Source organism: Lemur catta, chromosome 10, assembly GCF_020740605.2.
Source record: "Lemur catta isolate mLemCat1 chromosome 10, mLemCat1.pri, whole genome shotgun sequence".
In the NCBI taxonomy this organism is placed as follows: Eukaryota; Metazoa; Chordata; class Mammalia; order Primates; family Lemuridae; genus Lemur; species Lemur catta.
The window spans coordinates 49,302,439-49,324,075 of NC_059137.1; the positions used below are offsets into that span (position 1 = coordinate 49,302,439).

Genomic DNA, 21,637 nt, shown 5'->3' on the forward strand with positions numbered 1-21,637 from the left:
CAAGGAGAAACTTTCAAATCTTCCAAATTTGTGATATACTTTTAACCCTTGCACTTCAAGTTTCTGGAAAGACTAGCATTTTGTGGCCCCAAACTTGGTAACTATTAATAATAGAGTTGAACTAATTAAAACTATGACTGAAGATCATCTAATTTAATCATAGAACATACTGTAGGAGCAAACAATCTCCAAATTTATTTTCTAATATACAGTGGAGAAAGAAACTACGTCACACTGGAATGCTTTGATATTTAGTCTTTGGAAACCTTGAATTTTGTGAATTTAATCCCAGGAAGGATCTAATGGCTTTAGCAATGAAGGTTCATCCAGAGAATCTGGTTGCTATACTAAGCAAACCAAAAGTTACCTTGGTAGAGAAGGTTTTGTGTAGCTCTGGCTATCTCCTAAGGGTAATCCATAGTAATTAGCAGGAAGCCCCAAATTCCAAATTGCTTCTAGCCTAGTATATATAAAAAAAATTTAAGCTCACATAAACAGACTCTGTTTCACAGCCTGAAGGAAATGAGAACAAGGCCCAAATATATTAAAGGATAAAAAAGACATTTAAGTTGAATAATTTATGTGATTTAGGGAGGGCTTGGTCAAGAGACAAAAATAGCCAACAGACAGATTTATTGACTAAATCTATCCATGCATGCGGTAGTCATATTGAGCAACATAATATAAAGAAACTAAAGATGAGTTAAGATGTGGTCTCTGCCAGTAAGAGGGTCTCAATCTAACTGATTAGATGGTCATGAAATTTAATATAAGACAAAGGAAACAAGAAAAGACAGGTGCCAAGAGGACTGAATGAATATTAGTTCCCCTGTGGAGTTTCACCGAGGGACTTACATGAGTGCCTGAGCAAGAAGGTGACCCTAAGCCTGGACCTTAGAGCCTTTCCTACCCCCTCAAAACTGAATTACAGTGCATGCTCCCATTGCATCCTGTATTCCCAGTTGCATTCCTGGTATTTTAGCATGATGCTTGGCATTAGTAGATGTTCAATAAATATTTGTCAACTGAAGGAATGAATAGTACTTAATCATTCTAAACCTCATTTTTCTCCTCTATAAAATGGTAACAATATCATCCCACATAGATTCATGTGAAGATTAAAGGCAATAACATATGTAAAATGCTATATAGCACAGTGCCCTGGCACATATGTGCTCAATAAATATCAGCTCTCATTAATCTTAGATATTGTTACCACTATTTCTACAGATGAGAAAATTGAGGCTTAAAGAACCTAATAAATCAGTCCATGATTACACAGATATTTAGTTCAGAAGTCAGACTTCAAACTTGGATCTGATTGACTTTAAAAGTCAAGCCCATACCATGCACTTCCGATTATAGTTATTTGTGTTTGAACCTCATCACTATAAGACTATAGGCTTGTTGAAGACAGGATATCAGACACTTATCCCTATTGAGTCTATTTCAGGCCCACATGACAGACCTATTTTAAAGATTGATTAAACTTACCTGAAGATCAAATATCTTAAATGTAAAATATAAGGATAAAACTATAAGATTTCAAATTCTCTTTCAGTTTCAAATCTTCCGTGAAGATTTGGGTGACCATCACCTACATGGTAGAATAGAAGGTAATCTGTTCATACCCTCCCACAACAAGAATTATGAAACTATCCATGGTCAAATCTCCTTGTGGGCACCTCAGGATTCAGGTAGGTATTTGTGAAACTTCAGTGATGGCCAAGACCTACAAAAGGGTCATTTTGAGAGTATGGACCAACACCCAGTGGCTGATCTGCTCTGCTGAGCTTGCTTCTGGGTTCAAGCCCAGAAATGGCCCAGTCCCCCAAGGGGCTTGGCTACAGCCCCATTTGGCCTTGAGCCTGCAACCAAAATTATCTGCCAGGATGTCCAAAACGAATCATGCACACTAGTGCCTTGGTGGAAAGGCTTATCTGCCCTCTAATATTGGTCTCAGCAGTGAACCTGAATGTGGCCCTGAAGTACCTTTCCAGCTGTCCTCAGCTGAGGTTTAAGCTCAGAGTTGCTCTCACAAGGATCCAGAGGGAGACTCACCCATATCTTGCAGCCTGGAAGTCTGAGTCTTCCTCACAGGCTTGTCTATTTCCATTCCACAGCAGACCCTAAGGGGGCCTAGTCTCAGCTCTGGTTCTTTTCATTGTAGTCAGGGAACTATACTGTCTGTATAGCTACTTGCAGGGTGACACTTACCTTTCAGAGCCAAGACTGGGCTCTCCGGCTTCTATCCCACAGCAGATCCCAAGAAGGCCTAGACTCAGCATCAACCCCTCCTATTGCAGTTGGGGAACTATTCTGCCTCTGCAGGGAGCTTCTGGGTGATGCGTACCCATCTGAGCCAACAAGACAGCCCCAGCCTCCTTTCCACAGCAGATCTCACAGGAGCCCAATCTCAACTCTGGTCCCTCCTGTGGTGATCAGGACCCACCCTGCTGGGGTAGACCTGCTGGGAGGCATGCCCATGTGGGCCACTAGAGCAGACTTCTAGGCTCAGGTCTCTGGTCCATGTTCCCACATAGCCCCAGTATGCTCATTGGATCTTCTCCAGGTCCATCTGGGCCGAAAATCCACATCAACTTTGGAGTCCTTGTGAGACTCATAGCAAGTCTGGACTTAGGGCATCCTCTAGTGCTAAGATGGCTTCCGTGGTCACAGGCTTAGGGAACACAACAGTCAGTCAGCTTAAAATTCCTAGAAGGCACTCTAAAGAAAGACAGGCTCAAACAAAACCAGACTGCAAAGATTAAAATAAATCCCTCAATGCACAGACACTGTGGCACTTCTATAAGCATCAAGAATATTCAGGGAAATATGATCTCACCAAACTGACAAAATAAGGTGCCAGAGACCAACCCTAAATTAATGGAGATATGTGATCTCTCAGACAAAGATTCAAAATAGCTATTTTAAGGAAGCTCAAGGAAATTCAATAAAACACAGAGAATTCATTCAGAAATTTATCAGATAAATTTAATAGACATATGGAAATAACAATAATAATAAACAGAAATTCTGGAGCTGAAACATACAATGAATTAAATGAAAAATGCAATAGAGAGCATCAACAATAGAACTGATCAAATAAAAGAATCAATGAGCTCTACGACAGACTATTTGAAAATACACAGTCAAAAAAGAAAAAAGATAAAAGAATGAAAAGGAATGAACAAGGCTTATAGGATCTATGGGACAACATCAAAAGAAAGATAGAACTGAGAAGGACAATGGAATAGAAAGCTTATTCAAAGAAATTATGACAGAAAACTCTCCAAACCTAGAGAAACATATAAATATCCAGGTACAGGAAAGTCAAAAGTCACCAATCAGATTCAATAGCATAAGAATGCCCCAAGATATATTTTAATGAAGCTCACAAAGGTCAAAGACAAGGAGAGAATCCTGAAAGCAGCAAGAGAAAAGAAGAAAACAACATATAAGGGAGACCCAATCCAACTTTCAGCAGACTTCTCAGCAGGATCCCTAAAAGTCAGAAAGGAGTGGGATGATATATTTAGAATGCTGAAGGAAAAAAATTACCATCCAAGAATACTATACCCAGCAAAGTCATACTTCAGAAATGCAGGCCATAAAGACTTTGCCAGACAAATAAACACTGAGGAAATTTATTGCTACCAGACCTGTCCTACAAGAAGTGCCAAAGGGAGTTCTTAAAACTGAAAGAAAAGGATACTAATGTGATTGTTATACTAATATTGTAATCAGTGGTGTTTAAACCATATATATATTTAGTAAGAAGACAAAAAGACAAAATTATTAATAATAATAATTACAACAATTTGTTAAGAGATAGGGAATATAAAAATGTAAATTGTGACATCAAAAATTTTAAATGTTAGGGAGAAGAGATTAATGTGTAGGAGGCTTTTAAAAAATTTTTTTGCTTCTTTTTTTCTTTGCAATCAATATTGTTAGTAAAAGTTTTAAAAAATTATTGTAACTATAAGATTTTTTTTGTAAGCCTCATGGTAAGCATAAAGCAAAAACCTTGATACACTAAAAATAGAAACAATGAATTAAAACATACTATCAGAGAAAATCACTTAACCACAAAGGAGAACAAAGTAAGAAAGAAAAAAAAAAGAGAGGAATTACAAAACAACTAGAAAATAAGTAACAAAATGGCAGTACTAAGTCCTTATCTATCAATGATAACATTGAATGTAAATGGACTAAAATCTCTAATTATTAAGAGACACAATTATAAAAGACACAGAGTGGCTAAATGGATTAATAAACAAGATCCAACTATATGCTACCTACAAGAAATTTACCTGACCTAAAAGATACACAGAGACTGAAAGTGATGGGATGAAAGAAGATATTCCACGCAAATGGAAACCAAAACAAAAAAAGCAGGAGTAGCTATACTTATATCAGATAAAATAAAACTATAAGCCAAAAACTAGAAAATATACAAATAAGGTCATTATATAATAATAAAGGGAATAATTAAGCAAGAGGCTACAATAAGTATAAACATCTATGCATCCAACACCAGGGCACCAACATATATAAAGCAAATATTAATAGATCTAAAGAGAAATAAATTATAATATGACAATATTAGGGCACTTAACATTCCATTTTTAGCAATGGATAGATCATCCAGGCAGAAAATCAACAGAGAAACATCAGAGTCAAACTATACTCTAGATCAAATGAGCCTGAATGACCTTTACAGAACATTTCATCCAACTGCTACAAAATACAATTTTTTTTCTCATAAACACATGAGTCATTCTCCAGGATAGACCATATTTTAGGTCTCAAAACAAGTCTCAACAAATTCGAGTTGAAATTATATCAAGTATCTTTCCTGACCACAATGCAATAAAACTAAGAATCAATAACAAAAGGAACTTTGGAAACTGCACAAATACACAGAAATTAAACAATATGCTCCTGAATGACCAATGGGCTTTTGAGAAATTAATAAGGAATTTAAAAAATTTCTTGAAAAAAATGAAAATGAAAACACAACATACCAGAATCTATAGGATATAATAAATGCAGTAATAAAAGGAAAGTTTGTAGCAACAAATAGCTACATTAAAAAAAAAGAAAGACTCCAAATAAACCACCTAATGATGCACCTTAAAGAACTACAAAAGCAAGAACAAAATAAATGCAAAATTAGTAGAAAGAAATAAATAATAAAGATCAGGGCAGAAATCAATGAAATTGGGACTAAAAACAATTAAAGATCAACAAAATGAAAGTTGTTTTTTTGAAAAGATGAACAAAACTAAGAAAAAAAAGAGAGAAGACCCAAATAAATAAAATCAGAGATGAGAAAGGAAACATTACAACTAATACCACAAAAATGCAAAGGATCATTAGAGAGCATTATGAACAACTATATGCCAACAAATTGGAAAACCTACAAAAAATGGATAAGTTTATGGACATATACAACCTACCAAGACTGAACCATGAAGAAATAAAAAACAACAACAACAACAACAACAAAAAAAAAAAAAACGAACAGATCAATAATGAGTAATGAGATTGAAGCAGTAATAAAAAGTCTCCCATCAAAGAAAGGCCCAGGACCTGATGGCTTCACAACTGAATTCTACCAAACATTTAAAGAAAAACTAAAACCAATTCTACTCAAACTATTTCAAAAAATTGAAGAGGAGGGAATACTTCCAAACTTACTCTATGAGGCCAGCATTACCCTGATACCAAAACCAGACAAAGACACAATTAAAAAAGAAAACTACAGGCCAATATCCCTGATGAACATAGATGCAAAAATCCTCCACAAAATACTCACAAACAGAATTCAATAACACATTAGAAAAATCATTCACCACGATCAAGTGGGATTCATTCTAAGGATGCGAGGATGGTTCAACATACAAAAATCAATAAACATGATACAGCACATTTATAGAATCAAGAATAAAAACCATGTGATCATTTCAAAAGATGCTGAAAAAACATTTGCTAAAATTCAACAACACTTTATGATAAACACTCTCAACAAATTTGGTATAGAAGGAATATACCTCAACATGATAGAGGCCATATATGACAAGCCTACAGCTAATATACTGAGCAAGGAAAAATTGAAAGCCTTTCCACTAAGATCTAGAACAAGACAAGAATGCCCATTTTAATCTCTTTAATTCCTCAGAGTACTGACAGTCCTAGCCAGAGCAATTAAGCAACAGAAAAAAATAGTGCATCCAAATTGGAAAGGAAGAAGTGAAAGTCATTCTTGTTTGCAGATGACATGATCTCATATTTAGAAAAACCCAAAGACTACCAAAAAAACTCTTAGAAATGATAAATTTAGTAAAGTTGGAGGATACAAAATCAATACGCAAAAATCAATAGTGTTCCTACATGTTAACAGTGATCAATCTGAAAAAGAAATCAGGAAAGCAATAACATTTACAGTAGCTACCAAGAAATACCTTAGAATAAACTTAACAAAATATCTCTACAAGGAAAAGATCTCTTATAGGAGAGATCTCTACAAGGAAAACTATAAGATACTCATGAAAGAAATAGAAGAGGACACAAATAAATGTAAAAATATCCCATGCTCATGGATTAGAAGAATTAATATTGTAAAACATCTATACCACCCAAAGTGATCTACAGATTCAATGCAATCCCTATTAAAATATCAATGACATTCTTCACAGAAACATGAAAAGCAATCCTAAGATCTGTATGAAACCACAAAAGACCCTGAATAGTTAAAGCAATCCTGAGCAAAAAGAAACAAGCTAGAGGCATCACACTGCCTTCTAAGATCTCACCAAAGGTTAACAAAATAGTTGAGACTGGGTAATTGTAAAAAACAGAAATTTATTTATTTCCTTACAGTTTTCGAGGCTGGGAAGTCCAAGATCAAGGTGCTGGTATTTGGTGAGGGTCTTCTTGCTGCATCATCCCATGGTGGAAGTTGAGAGAGAGAGAGGAAGAGGGAAAGAGGGAGTGAGGGAGGGAGACAGAGAGAGAGAGAGAGGAGAAGAGAGAGATTTCCTTCTGCCTTTTTGTTCCTTCCAGGCCCCAGTCAGTTGGATGGTATCTACCCACACTGAGGGCAAATCTTCTCCACTCAGTCCACTGACTCACAAGCCAATCTCCTGCAAAACTCCTGTCACAGACACACCCAGAAACAATGCTTCACCAGCCATCTAGGCATCTCTCAATCCTGTCAAGTTGACACCTAAAATTAACCATCACGTATGTTAAAGGTAATTCTGGTAAGGCCTTAGAAGGAAGTGAGGGACATGTTATTGGACATTGGTGGAAATGTGATCCCTGTTGTAAAGTGGTAGAGAACTCAGGCTGAGTTATGCTTTACCCTTGAGTGGAAAGTAGAACTTACAGTGAGGAACTTAGATAGATATTAAGCTGAGTAGATTTTCAAGCATAGAGTAGAAGGTACAGCCTGGTTTCTCCTTGCTACTTACAGCAAAATGTGAGGGGAAAGGGATAAATTGAGGAATGAACTGTTAAGCAAAATGGTACTAGCACTTGATACTTTGAAACATTTTCAGCTTATCCAGATAGTGTGCTCTGGTAACGGCCAGGGGTGTGGCTAGACAATTGTTTACTAAAGAAATTAGGCATGTGACTCATGGATTCAATCAACCAGCTCAGCAGGAGCCAGGAATAGAGATGCACGTATCTAGTGAAGAACTGCAGAGGACCCTCTTGTCTCATGGCTTGGCCCCCCCGTGAATTGCATGGGAGACTGACAGGGTGTCTGAGAATTTTATACCAGCAGAAATTCTGACAACCTGGAGTAAATGGACAGAGAGGACAAAGTGAAAGAAGAACGGCTCTGAGGGCAGAGCTGCAGATGCAGAGGCCTGTGCCGACTGGACCTGTGCTGAGAGGGCAGGGCTGCCTTGCTGGCAGCACAGAGGACAAAGCATCAAGCCACAAGGATTATCGTCAGGCCTTGAAATCTAGTGGAATTTGCTCTGCTGACTTTCGAAAGTGCTTGGGACATACGATCCCATTTTCCTTCTTATATTTTCCTTTTGGTGAGAATGGGAATGTCTCCCGTGACTGTCTCACCATTGTATTTTGAAAGTAGATAACCTGTTTTCTGGTTTCAGATTCCCACAGATGGAGAGGAATGGTGTTCCAGGATGCGATGCACCATACCCAAGTCCCACCCATACTGATTTAGATGATGAAACTGGGGCTTTTCGAGTTGATATTTAGATGATATTTTGGAGCTAGCGTTGATGCTGGAATGGGTTAAAACTTTGGGGGTGTTGGGATCAGGTGAATATTGTGCGCATGGGAAGGAGTTAAATGTGGGAGGCCAGAAGGTAGGCTGTTACGGGTTGAATTGTGTCCCTGCCAAAAGATAGGTTAAAGGCAAAACTTCTGATACCTGTTAATGTGACCTTATTTGGAAACAGGATCTTTACAGACATAATAAAATTAAGACAAGTTCATAGTCCGTTAGGGTGGGCCCTAATCCAGTATGATTGTTGTCCTGTTCTCATCAGAAGAGATGAAGACACAGACCCAGGGGGAGAGCGCCATGTGATAACAGAGGCAGAGACTGGACTGATGCAGCTGCAAGCCAAGAAATTCCAAGGATTGATGGTTACTATCAGAAGGTAGGAAGAGGCACAGAAGGATTCTACCCAGAGCCTCGGGAAGCATGGCTCTGATGACACTTTGATTTTCAACTTCTAGCCTGCAGAACTGTGAGAAAATAAATTTCTGTTGTCTTAAGCTACCATGTAAAGAAATTTGGGCTTTCTTTAATCTAAAGGCAAAAGAGTGCAATTGAAATGATTCAAGCAGATGAGAATTGAAGTTGAATCTGTATTTTAGAAGGAGCACAGATTTAAAATGAAGGGAATATAGTATAGCAACTATAGTAAACTGTCCTGTATACTTATCATATCTCCCCTCAGAGTGTAAATTCTGAGAGGGCAGGGTCTCTGTGGGGGGGGGGGGGGGAGACAGAGAGAGGGAGGGAGAGAGAGAGGGAGGGAGAGGAAGGGAGGGAGAAAGAGAGTGTGTGTGTGTGTGTGTGTGTATGTGCGTGTATGTCCACTCATGTATCCCAGTATCTAGCATATGGTTAATTCCTAAGTAAAATTTGTTCAATGAATAAATAAAGAAATATTTTCCACGCGAATCCTACATATGTATCATCCCTGAGGGAAGAGATCTTAATCAACTGTGTATCCTCAGTACCCAACATATAGCAGATTGTTGAAAGAGCAAATAAACAAGGTTCAGAGACTAAGTAAATTCAACTAGTAAGTGGTAGTTTAGTTTTATCTTTACTGTGTCATGCAAAGAGGAGAATAAAAAATGCTATGCTTTAAATATTTTAAGTAACACCATGCTTCTAGGTGGAATTAGATTATAAAACACAGAAGAAAAAATGGCCAACTCCTTGTTTCTGACATCACCACCTTTGGAATAACTGGTAGACATTTGATACTAGTGACTTAGGTCACAGACAGAGATGGAGAAATAATCATTTCATTCAATTCATTTCAAACTACTCACCACAGGAATTATTAAAAATGAAAAGAACTTCTTTGTTAGAAATATGGTTCATTTTAATGTTGCCAGAGTAAAGTATAGACATCAAAACTCCATGATCCAATTTATTACTTATTTCTGTACTGTATTATTAATTTTAAAACAATATTATATAAGGCATGACTTGAAAGGAATTTTCCTTTTCCTTTTTGACATGCTTTGTTTTCTGAAATAGCAATAAGCAATATTATATATATGCAGATTTATTATAAAGGGCTTGTTTATAATCACACTTTTTCTTTTGATATGCATATATTAGGTACCAGCCGATGAATTCCATTAATTATGAAAATTAAACATACTTTTCTCTATTGGTTTTCAAAATAATCTCAAAATTATTTTTAACATCAGCACATGTTCTATCTGTAAATTTATGCTACTCTTTTAAAAATATATTTAAAATAGAAACCAGCTTTGTACTTTACAACAAATATAAATGGGGTAATTTGGATAATGAAAATAAATGAATAACAGCAGTACTAATAGAGCTGATCCTATTTGTGATGGCTCATTAACTCTGTACAGGATGCAATTCACTGCCCTGGATCAGGAGTTGATAATGGTACCACGTGGAGCTATTAGCAAAAGATGGCTGCAATAGGAAATTAACAGAAGGTCTGTTCATTCATTGGAAAGTCCGTATCCATTTTGTATGTACAACCACATTAAACCATGCATTCAAAAGGCCATAAGAAGGAAAAAGATAAAGACAAGAAATAACTTGGGTATACTACTAATACTAAACCTAGCATTTATCAAGCTCATAATAAGTGCTTTAAATACATTTGATTACTTAATCTTCACAACAATCCTCATTTTGTAAACTTTTTTTTAAATGTTACAAGGTTATAAAAACCTTACACAGGGAACCTTTAGTACATTTTCCAACTGAAAATTTTCATGGTCTTCCTCACTTCTACAGCACTTTACAGTTTGTTAAACATTTTCACATGCATCATCTCACTTGGTGCACTATGGTCTGTGAGACAATCCCATTTTCTAATGATTGAAAAATAGACCTAAGGGAGGTCAATTAATTTGACCAAGAGCACACAGTTTGTTAAAGAGGATCTAGATTCCAGTTCATGTCTTTTGACTTTAAATCCTGTCTGTTTTCCAATCTGTAAGTGGTTTATGAATCTGGCCACACAACAGAATTATAAGGAGAGTGTTTTAGATACATAGACCTAATAAATCTGAATTTCTAGGGGACTAAAAGTTGTATCTTTTAAGAAAGTTCCAGGTGATTCTGGTTTGCAGCCAAATTTGGGGACCACTATGAAATGGTAACTGCCTCTGTCCACCTGGCCTCACCAAAAGGAATAGGAGTTTTTGAGTCAGAGAGAACTGAGTATCCCTGGGAAAGTCATATAATCTGACTGAGCCTCAGTTTCTTCATCTTTGAAATGAGCATAATGATGCCTAACATGCAGAGTTGTAAATATTTGAAAAAATATTTGAAAAAAAATATCCTCCCCAAAATATGTGTAAAGTGCTTAGATATATGATAGTCACTCTAAAATGGAAACTATTATCATTATTACTACTACTAGAGTAAATATATTACCTAGTATGATGCTCTGTTATTACCAAGTAAGTATCAGGTATATATTAGAAATAGCAAAGATTCTAGAATTTTCCTGAAGCAAATTTACAACAAATACCGGTAACCCACTTATGCATGACCTTGGGACAGTCTCCAGGTCTTAGTTTCCTCCTCTGTGAAACAGCAATATGTGTTGACTGCTAAACTATTATCTGCCTCTAAAAAGTCTAAACTCTAGGTTCTATTTAAGAGTTAAAGGGCCAAACAGTTTCGAGAATGTGGCTCTTTGTAGCGTATTAAACGAGGATAATTAAAGTAAATTGGTGTGTATGAATGACAAATCTCTACAGCTCTGCTGTCATTTTCTACCAAGGCCAGACTATGCCCAAATCTAAATATTTGCCTTTTTACAGTTGCTAATTTATATCTACCTAAGCTCAAAAATATCTGAAGCAGTTTACCAAAAAAGCAAAAAAATCAGAATAGGACACAAATAAAGTCAGAGAAAAATCTAAGAATCCCCAACCAATGGGGAAGAAAAGAAAAATAAGGCAGGGGAAATGATTTTTTCAGGAAAGTAGGAAAAGCTACTTAAAAAACTGCCCATTTAAGTTAGCAGGAAGATTCGTATGTTTCAAAAAACACGAAAATAAGGATTTTTCTTAATGTTTCTTACCAAAGACTGAAAATATTAATGACCAATATACAGATGCAACCTAAATAAAGAATTTTTGTCTAAGTAAAATGAAATTTATATATTTAAAGTCTCTTTTGAGATAGCAGTGAGTGCTTCAACTTTTCTTTTCATGACTAACTTCACTGTGGTCCTTCTGGAAAAGTACATACTGCATTTCAATATTCCATCTTTATTCCTCTATCTTGTCATCCTCTGTTCCTCCAATTGTTTTATAAAATTTAAGTAGGTTTTAGTTATGAAGGCACAGACTAAGAGGGTAGTGGTAGAAAGGATATAAAATTATAATACGTCCTTACGAATCCATATTAAGTTGCAGTTTTTGATTGTCTCAGCATGACTGATTTGATTTATTGCTTTATACCCTCTGCTTGGGTTATAATCAAAATGAAAACTCCTTTCTGGTTTTAGACTCAGTGTCTGTTCTGTTCCTGCCGTCCCTGTACTGGCCCAGCCTCACTCTGGCTGCTGTAAGAGCCTCCATGTTAGCTGTCTCTGTCTCCAGAGACTTCCACTTCAAGCTTCCTAGAACTGCAGCTATAACAGTCTTTCTAAAGCAGAGCCCTGATTATGTCTTTTCGCCACTAAAACTTTCTTGGTCGCCCCCGCCCCCTGTTTATCATAGTCCTGTCTGCCATTCAAGGCTTCACGATTTTCTCCCAAACTACCTCTTTCTCCTTACTGCATATCTGGGGCTTCCCCTGCTCTCCAGCCAAACTAAATTGCTTGTTAGTACTTAAATGCAGCCTGAGTTTTTCCATCACCTCTACCACACCACTGCCTCTAACAAGACAAATAAATGAAGAAAATAATACCAGTCATAATTTCTATGTGTAAGTCACAATGCTTTTCAAATACAGTATAATTTACATTTGTTTCCAAATCAAACAAGTCACTCATGAGAACCTAAGTTAAGGCATGTGTATACTGTAACCCAAAGTCCAGCACTATCACTCCATACATGCTATATATGAAATTTATTATTTGGCTGCTGAGATAGGATTCTCTTTCAGTTGCCAAGGTACATGAGGCCAGCTGGCAGGACTAGCTTAGGAAAAAATATGCCACGTTGAACTGCCATGCAACAGAAACAAATGAAACCTAATTTGCTGACCTGTCTTGTTTATTTTGGTTCATTCAGCATGGTAATATAGTAGAAACAACATTGGACTGGATCTCAGGAGACCTGGAATTTAGTCCCGTTCCTGCCATGACCAACCACACAACTTTTAGAAGATCATGCACATTTTCTGGTCTTCAGTTTTTTTCACTGACAAAACAGAAATCATTTTTGCTTTACTCAAACAGGGTACATATATAAGGAATTATTATTCTTTTATTTGCCACTCTCCACAACACAGCCCTTTTTCTGTATCTATTTGCTTTATAATTCTCTATTATTATCGAAGCTTTTATAGACTGCATAATTCCATTTCAACACTACTGAGAGTCCTAAAGGAGGAAGTAAATACCAGATATCACAGATAATGTTGTTCAGCTATATTACTTTTTAGAATGTTGACTGAATAATCTCTAGGGCCCTTTCTAGCTTTAAAAGAATAAAATTCCATATTCAAATTTACATCAGGAATTCATATATCTCTTGTATATAAAAAACATACACATATATAAATATATAATCTCCATTCCTGACACTAGTTTTTCCCTGTCTCAAGAATCTAAACTTTATGAAAGTTTAATGTCTGTTTCCCTTTTACATATGTAAAACCCTGCTTGACATCTCACATTTCTTGTAGTAATTTATACTACAGTTTTTTCCTTTTACATCTGAATATAGATTTCAGATTTCAATAAACATATGAATAGGAAAAAAATTACTAAAATATATTTTACATTTCTCTTATAGTGCTACCTGTGACAGTACAAATTCTGAAGAGAGAAAATTTCAGCTGATATCTTGGGAAAGGCACATCTTCTCAAAATTTTGTGTCTACTTTGTGAAATATAAAATTATATGGTCAAGACTAGCACATAAAAAATCACAGCAACTGCTTGCTCCAAAAACTAGGCTGGTCATCCAAATCTAAAAAGTGGACCTTAAAATAAAGGTGGCAAAGATATGGCAAACATACTCTTACTTGCCTTGCTAACTTCCCCACATAAAGTAGACATTGACCAATGGATACCATTAATCAAACCTCTCTGCTATCCTGTTTTAAAGATTCATCTGGCTGAAACCCAACCTAGTTGACATGGCCATGTCTTTCTCTCCAGTTTGTCTGAATTTTCAATACAGTGGGAATTACAGAAAGAAGCAACAAGTTCTCCTACAGTTTACTTGGGGATTTTTAGAATTGGGTTATTCTGGGTTATTCTGAAAGTGCTATGTAAATAAAAATCAAGGCCTCTAAATACACACACACACAAACACACACACGATTTCAGGAACAACCATGCTAGGAGTAATTTCAAAGTCTAGTGCATAATTGATACACAATATTCAAGAATTTTTATTCTTCCATATTCAAGTGAAAAGGAAAGGAAAAAAAATACTTTAGTTCACTTTTCCTTAACACAAAATACAACACTTGTACTTTTCACTGAAATTTAACCTCAATTTTTAAATTTTTCACCATTTATAAACTCAAGAACGCATACAAATGAGTGACCCAGATAGTGGGAATATGCAAAAACTATTTACATGAAGACACTAAAACTCTCTGAACAAATTGAATGAAAAGAAATCACTTACTTGGCATAAACCACTGATGCACATATCCAAAGATTCTGTATAGCAACGAGTTCCATCTAAGACCTTAGGTGCTAGCTCAACAACCAAGGCTGTTCCTTTGGCTTGGCACTTGAGTGAACATGGGTTGTCGGGGTCATTAGACACAGGAAGCCATTCATAAAACTGGCCATGGTGCTTGACATCATTATGAGCAGAGCATTGCTGAGCTCGGAAATCGCCTGATTCTGGTGGGCAGTCCTGGAGAAAACAAGGGAAGGTACAAACACAGGTTAAGAGGATAGCCCCAGATTGAAAACTGGAGCAACTGTGCAGTCTGCCAAGGTCTTAGAGAACAAAACAGCATGTCTTGGTCATTACAGTTAAACCCTACCATATCATCTAAGAGGTTATATGATTATATAGCTCTCAAAACATAGAAATCTGGAGAGGGGGCAGAGCAACGTGGCTGAATAGAAACCTCCAGCTATCATCTCTCTGCACAAACACTTAATTCAACAACTATCCACGCAAACAAGCACTTTCAGAAGAACCAAAAATCAGATGAGCGATCATACTACCTGGTGTTAACATTTTATCAAGAAAAGAGGCACTGAAGAGGGCAAAAAAGACAATCTTTTATTGCCTCCACCATCCCTTCCCCATCCTCTGGCAGTGCTAGGTCAGCTCACGGAGTGGAGAGAGAATCTGTGTGCCCAGGGGAGTGAGAGTGAAGTGATTGTGGGACTTTGCATCGAAATTCAGGGCCGCCCTGGAACAGGGGAATGCAGCACAGGGCAGAATTCTGCTGGTGCCCATGGAGGGAGCATTTAGACCAGCTCTGCTGGAGGGAAATCCTCTGCCCCCAAACCTGAGTTCTGGCTAGCCCCACCGCTGGCTGACAAAGAGAAGCCTGGGGCCTGGACTAAATTCGTAAGGCAGTCAGACCATAAAGGCTGCAGTCCTTGGGCAATTGCTGTGGCTATGCTGGCTCAGAGCCAGTGGGCTTGGGGTACACGTGACCCAGTGAGACAACAGTGGTGGTGGCCACCCCAGTGCTTGTGTCACCTCTCCTCCAACTACAGGCAGTGTGACTCAGGGAGTCTTCTTAAAATTGGGGAAAGGAAAAGGAAAAGTTCAGAGGACTTTGTTCTGCAACTTGGGTGCCAGCTCAGCCACAGTAAAATAAGATACTAAGCAGGCTCATGAAGTCCCTGAGTCCAGGCCTTAGTTCCTGGAAGGCATTTCTGGACCCACCCTGGGCCAGAAGGAAACATGTTGCCCTGAAGGGAAGGACCAAGTCTGGCAGGATTTACCATCTGCTGACTTAAGAGCCCTTGGGCTTTGAATAAACATCAGTGGGAGACAGACAGCAGTCACCACAGGCGTTGGGTGAGACTGGGCTGGCTTCAGGTTGCGGGAGGAGTGACATGGGCACCCTCTAGGTGCCCTCCTCCCCCAACTCCAGCAGCCCAGCACAGAGAGTGAGGGAATAGAGTAAGAGTCTTTGCCTAGCAATCCAGGGAATTCTCCTATATCTTACTCAAGTCCATCAAGGCAAAACCACCAGGAGTCTGCAAGCGTCATTATTGGGCTTGGGGCACATCCAGTGCTGATGTAGCTGCTGTGACCAAAGACCTAGATCACAAGACTTAATTCCCTTTGAATACTTGGAAAGCTTCCTCAAGAAGGATGGGTTCAAACAAGCCCTGACTGTGAAGATTAAAATAAATATCTAACTTGTCAATGCCCAGACACTGATGAACATTCATAAGCATCAAGATCACCCAGGAAAACATGACCTCACCAAACAAACTAAATAAGGTACGAGTGACCAATCCTGGAGCAGTGGAGATATGTGACCTTTCACACAAAGAATTCAAAACAGCTGTCTTAAAGAAACTCAATGAACTTGAACATAAAGAAGGAATTCAGAAACCCATCAGAGAAATTTAATGAAGAGATTTAAATAATTGAAAAAAAAAACCAAGCAGAAGTTCTGCAGCTTAAGAATTCAATTCACAAACTGAGAAATGCATCAGAGTCTATCAACAGCAGAACTGAACAAGCAGAAGGAAGAATTAGTGAGCTTGAAGACAGGCTATTTGAAAATACACAGTCAGAAGAGAAAAAAGAATAAAAAAGAATTAAGGATGCCTCTGAGATCTAGAAAATAGCCTCAAAAGGGCAAATCTAAGAGTTATTGACCTTAAAGAGGAGGTAGAGAAAGATATTGGAGTAGAATATTTATTCAAAGAAATAATAATAGAGAACTTTCCAAACCTAGAGAAAGATATCAATATTCAGGTACAAAAAGGTCATAGAACACTAAGCAGATTTAACCCAAATAAGACTACCTCCAAGCATTTAATATTCAAGCTCCCAAAGGTCACAGATAAAGAAAAGACCCTAAGGGAAGCAAGGAAACAGAAAAAAATATACATGTAAAGGAGTCCTAATATGTTTGGCAGCAGACTTCTCAGTGGAAACCTTACAGGCCAGGAAAGAGTGGCGTGACACACTCAAAGTGCTGAGAGAAAACCCCCTTAACCACAGAATATTATATCCTGCAAAAATATCCTTCAAACATGACAGAGAAATAAAGACTTTCCCAGATAAGCAGAGGCTGAAGGATTTCATCAACACCAGACAAGAAATGCTAAAAGGAGTTCTTCAATCTAAAAGAAAACGATGTTAATGAACAATAACAAATCAACTGAAGGTATACAACTAACTGGTAACATTAAGTACACAAATTCAGAATACTCTATTGCTGTAGTTGTGATCCGAAAACCATTTATATATTTTTTTTAATTTTTGAGAGTCTTTTATGAGCACAGAAGCACAAGGTTCTTTTGAGTACATTTTCAGAATCACATTAACAAAGTTTCAACAATGAGATTATTTCATCAGTTTTTACTTTTATACATCCTGTCACCTTGCTTGAGTAAGTTAAAGAGTAATTCTATATACTGATAATTTGCAAATATTCAAATATTTTAAGGTACCCAAAATATTATAGTGTTTCTCTAACACAGAATAATTTTTCTCAAGATAACAAATGAATGCCTTTATAATTATATAAATAATACACAGCTTATAGAAAATGAATAATAAAATTGTATGTTTTATTAGTCATATAATAGATGAAAAGCCACTTATATCTTGAGTAGGAAGACTAAAAGACAAACGTATCAAAAATAACTATGACTTTTTGAAAGTTAGATAGTATAAAAAGATGCGGATGGAAACAACAAAAAGTTAAAAAGCAGGGAATAAGGGAAATGGAGTTAAAGGGTAGAATCTCTGTTAGATTTTTTCTTGCTTGTTTGTTTTTTTGTTTGTAAGCAGGGTTGTCACATGCTTAAAATAATTGGTTATAAAATTTAGCAAGTGTCATGGTAACCTCAAATCAAAAAACTGATAACAGATACATACAAAATAAAAAGCAATAAATTAAACATATTACCACAGAAAATCAGTTTTAACAAAGGAAGACAGGAAGTAAGAAAGAAAGACTGCAAAACAAGCAGAAATCAAATAATAACATGGCAGCAGTAAGTCCTTACCTACCAATAATAGCATTGAATGTGAATGGACTAAACTCTATAATCAAAAGACATACATTGGCTAAAAAGATAAAAAAACAAGAGTCAACCATATGTTGTCTGCAAGAGGCACACTTCACCTATAAAGACACACATAGACTGAAAATAAAGGGATAGAAAAAGATATTCTATGCAAATGGAAATTAAAAAGAACAGGAGTAGCTATACTTCTATCAGATAATAGATATCAAGACCAAAACTGTAAAAAAGAGTCAAAGAAGGTCATTATATAATTATAAAGTGGTCAATTCAGCAAGAGGATATAACAATTCTAAACATAACATGTACCCAAAACTGGAGCACTCAGATATATAAAGCAAATATTATCAGAGTTAAAGAGAGAGAGAGACAGATCCCAATGCAATAATTGCTGGAGACCTCAATGCTCCACTTTGAGCATTGAATAGATCATCCAGACAGAAAATCAACAAAGAAACACAGGACTTAGCCTGCAATATAGACCAAATGGACCTAATATTTACAGAACATTTCATCCAACAGCTGTAGAATACACATTCTCCTCAGCACATGGGTTATCCTCAAGGATAGACTGTATGTTAGGCCACAAAACGAGTCTTAAAAAATTCAGAAAAATTGAAATCATACCAAATATTTTCTCTGACTACAATGGAATAAAACTAGATTCAATAATAAGAGGAAAATTGGAAAATATACAAACATACAGAAATTAAACAATATGTTTCTAAAGGATCATTAGAGACTACTATGAGCAGTTATATACTAATAAAGTAGAAAACCTAGAAGAAATGGATAAACTCCTAGACACAACCTACCAGAATTGAACCAAGAGGAAATCCAAAACCTGAATAAACTAATAACAGGTAACAAGACAGAAGCAGTAATAAAATGTCCCCCATCAAAGAAAAGCCTAGGATCTGATGGCTTCACTAGTGAATTCTACCAAGCATTCACAAAAGAACTAATACCAATCCTACTTAAACTCTTCCCAAAAATCAAGGAGGAGGGAATACTCCTCCTCATTCTACAAGGCTTGTATCACCCTGATACCAAAATCAGAAAAATACACAAAAACAAAAAAAGAAAACTATGGGCCAATATATCTGATGGACATAGATGCAAAAATCCTCAACAAAATCTTAGCAAACTGAATTCAACAAACATTAAAAAGATTATTCATCATGATCCAGTATGATTCATCCTAGGGATGCAAGAATGGTTCAACATATACAAATCAATCAATATGGCACATCATATCAACAGAATGAAGGACAAAAACCATATGATTATTTCAAATGTTGAAAAAGCATTCCATAAAATTCAACATCCTTTCATGACAAAAACTCTCAAAAAATTGGATATTGAAGGAACTTACCGTAACATGATAAAAGCCATATATGACAGAGCCACAGCAAGTATTATATTGAATGGGGAAAAATGGAAAGCCTTTCCTCTAAGATCTGGAACAAGATAAGGATGTCCACTTTCACCACTTTTATTCAACATAGTACTAGAAGTTCTAGCTAGAGCAATTGGACAAGAGAAAGAAATGAAGGGCATCTAAATTGGAAAGCAAAAAGTCAAATTATCCTTGTTTGCAGACTATGTCTAAAGAAACTTAAAGACTCCACAAAAAACTATTAAAACTTATAAACAAATTCAGTAAAGTTGCAAGATACAAAATCAACAAACAAAAATCAGCATCATTTGTATATGCCAACAGTAAACAATCTGAAAAAGAAACCAAGAAAGTAATCCCATTTACAATAGCTGCAAATAAAATAAAATACCTAGGAATAAACTTAACCAAAGAAGTGAAAGATCTGTATAATGAAAACTCTAGAACATTGATGAAAGAAATTGAAAAGGAAAAGTGGACTAGAGTGTTTTTTTTTCCTTTCCTTGAAAGATATTTCACGCTTGTTGATTGGAAGAATCAATATTATTAAAATGTCTACACCACCCTGAGCAATCTATGGATTCAATACAATCCCCATCAAAATACCAATGACACTCTTCACAGAAATAGAAAAAATAATCCTAAAATGTATATGGAACCACAAAAGACCAAGAATAATTGAAGCCATCCTGAGGAAAAATAATAAAACTAGAAGAATCACATTACCTGACTTCAAATTATACTACAGAGCTATAGTAACTAAAACAATGTGGTACTGGCATAAAAACAGACACATAGACAGTGGAACAGAATACAGAACACAGAAATAAATCCACACATCTATAGTGAACTTATCTTTGACAAAGTTGCCAAGAACATACAGTAGGGAAATGACAGTCTCTTCAATAAATGGTGCCGGAAAATCTAGTTATCCATATGCAGAAGAATAAAACTAGACCCTTATGTCATGACATGTACAAAATTCACATCAAAATGGATTAAAGACTTGAATGTAAGACCTAAAAATATGAAACTACTAAAAGAAAACATTGGGGAAACACTTCAGGACATTGGTATGGGCAAGGACTTATTGAGTAATACCCCCAAAGCAGGAGCAACCAAAGAAAAATTGGATAAATGGGATCACATCAAGTTAAAAACCTTCTGCACAGCAAAGAAAACAACTGACAAAGGGAAGAGACATCCCATAGAATGTGAGAAAATATTTGAAAACTACCCATCTGACAAGGGACTAATAACCAGAATATATAAGGAGCTCCAACAACTCAGTAGGAAAAAAAATCAAATAACCTGACTAAAAATTGGGCAAAGAATATGAATAGACATTTCTCAAAAGAAGACATACAAATGGCCAGCAGGTATATGAAAAAATGCTCAACATCATAGAGAAGTGCAATCAAAACTACAATGAGATATCATCTCATCCCAGTTAAAATAGCTTTTATAGAAAAGACAGGCAATAATAAATGCTGGTGAGGATGTGGAAAAGGTGAAATTCTCATACACTGTTGGTGGGAATGTAAATTAGTGCAACCACTATGGAGAACAATATGAAGGGTCCTCAAAAAACTGAAAACAGAACAACCATATGACTAAGCAATCCTACTGCTGGGTATATATCCATAGGAGAGGAAATCATATCAAAAAGATACCTGCACTCTCATGTTTATTGCAGCACTATTCACAATAGCCTAGATTTGGAATCAACCTAAGTGTCCACTACCATTGCTGTCCCCAACCCCCAGGCTGTGGACCTGTACCAGTCCTTGGCCTGAACTGGGCTGCACAGCCAGGAGGTGAGCAGTGGGCAAGCAAGCAAAGCTTCATCTGTTTTTATAGTTGCTCCCCATCACTTGCCCCCTCCCCCCTCACCTTCCCCCACTCTCAGTCTATGGAAAAATTGTCCTCCATGAAGCTGGTCCCTGGTGCCAAAAAGGTTGGGGACTGATGCACTAACAGATGAATGGATAAAGAAATTGTTGTACACATACACAATGGATTATTATATAGCCACAAAAAAAGAATGAAATTCTGCCATTTGCAACATGGGTGGAACTGGAGAACGGTATGTTAAGTGAAATATGCAAGCACAGAAAGCCAAATC

At 36.6% G+C, this 21,637-nt stretch overlaps 1 protein-coding gene across 1 annotated transcript in view; it reads right to left on the minus strand.

Moving 5' to 3' along the window:
- The window catches only part of ADAMTSL1 (ADAMTS like 1), a 366,380-nt gene that overhangs the window by 256,486 nt on the left and 88,257 nt on the right, over nucleotides 1-21,637 (minus strand). Inside the window, exon 4 of the mRNA XM_045563528.1 lies at nucleotides 14,551-14,787. Coding sequence (XP_045419484.1) covers nucleotides 14,551-14,787 — 237 coding nt within the window. The remainder of the gene's footprint in view (nucleotides 1-14,550; nucleotides 14,788-21,637) is intronic.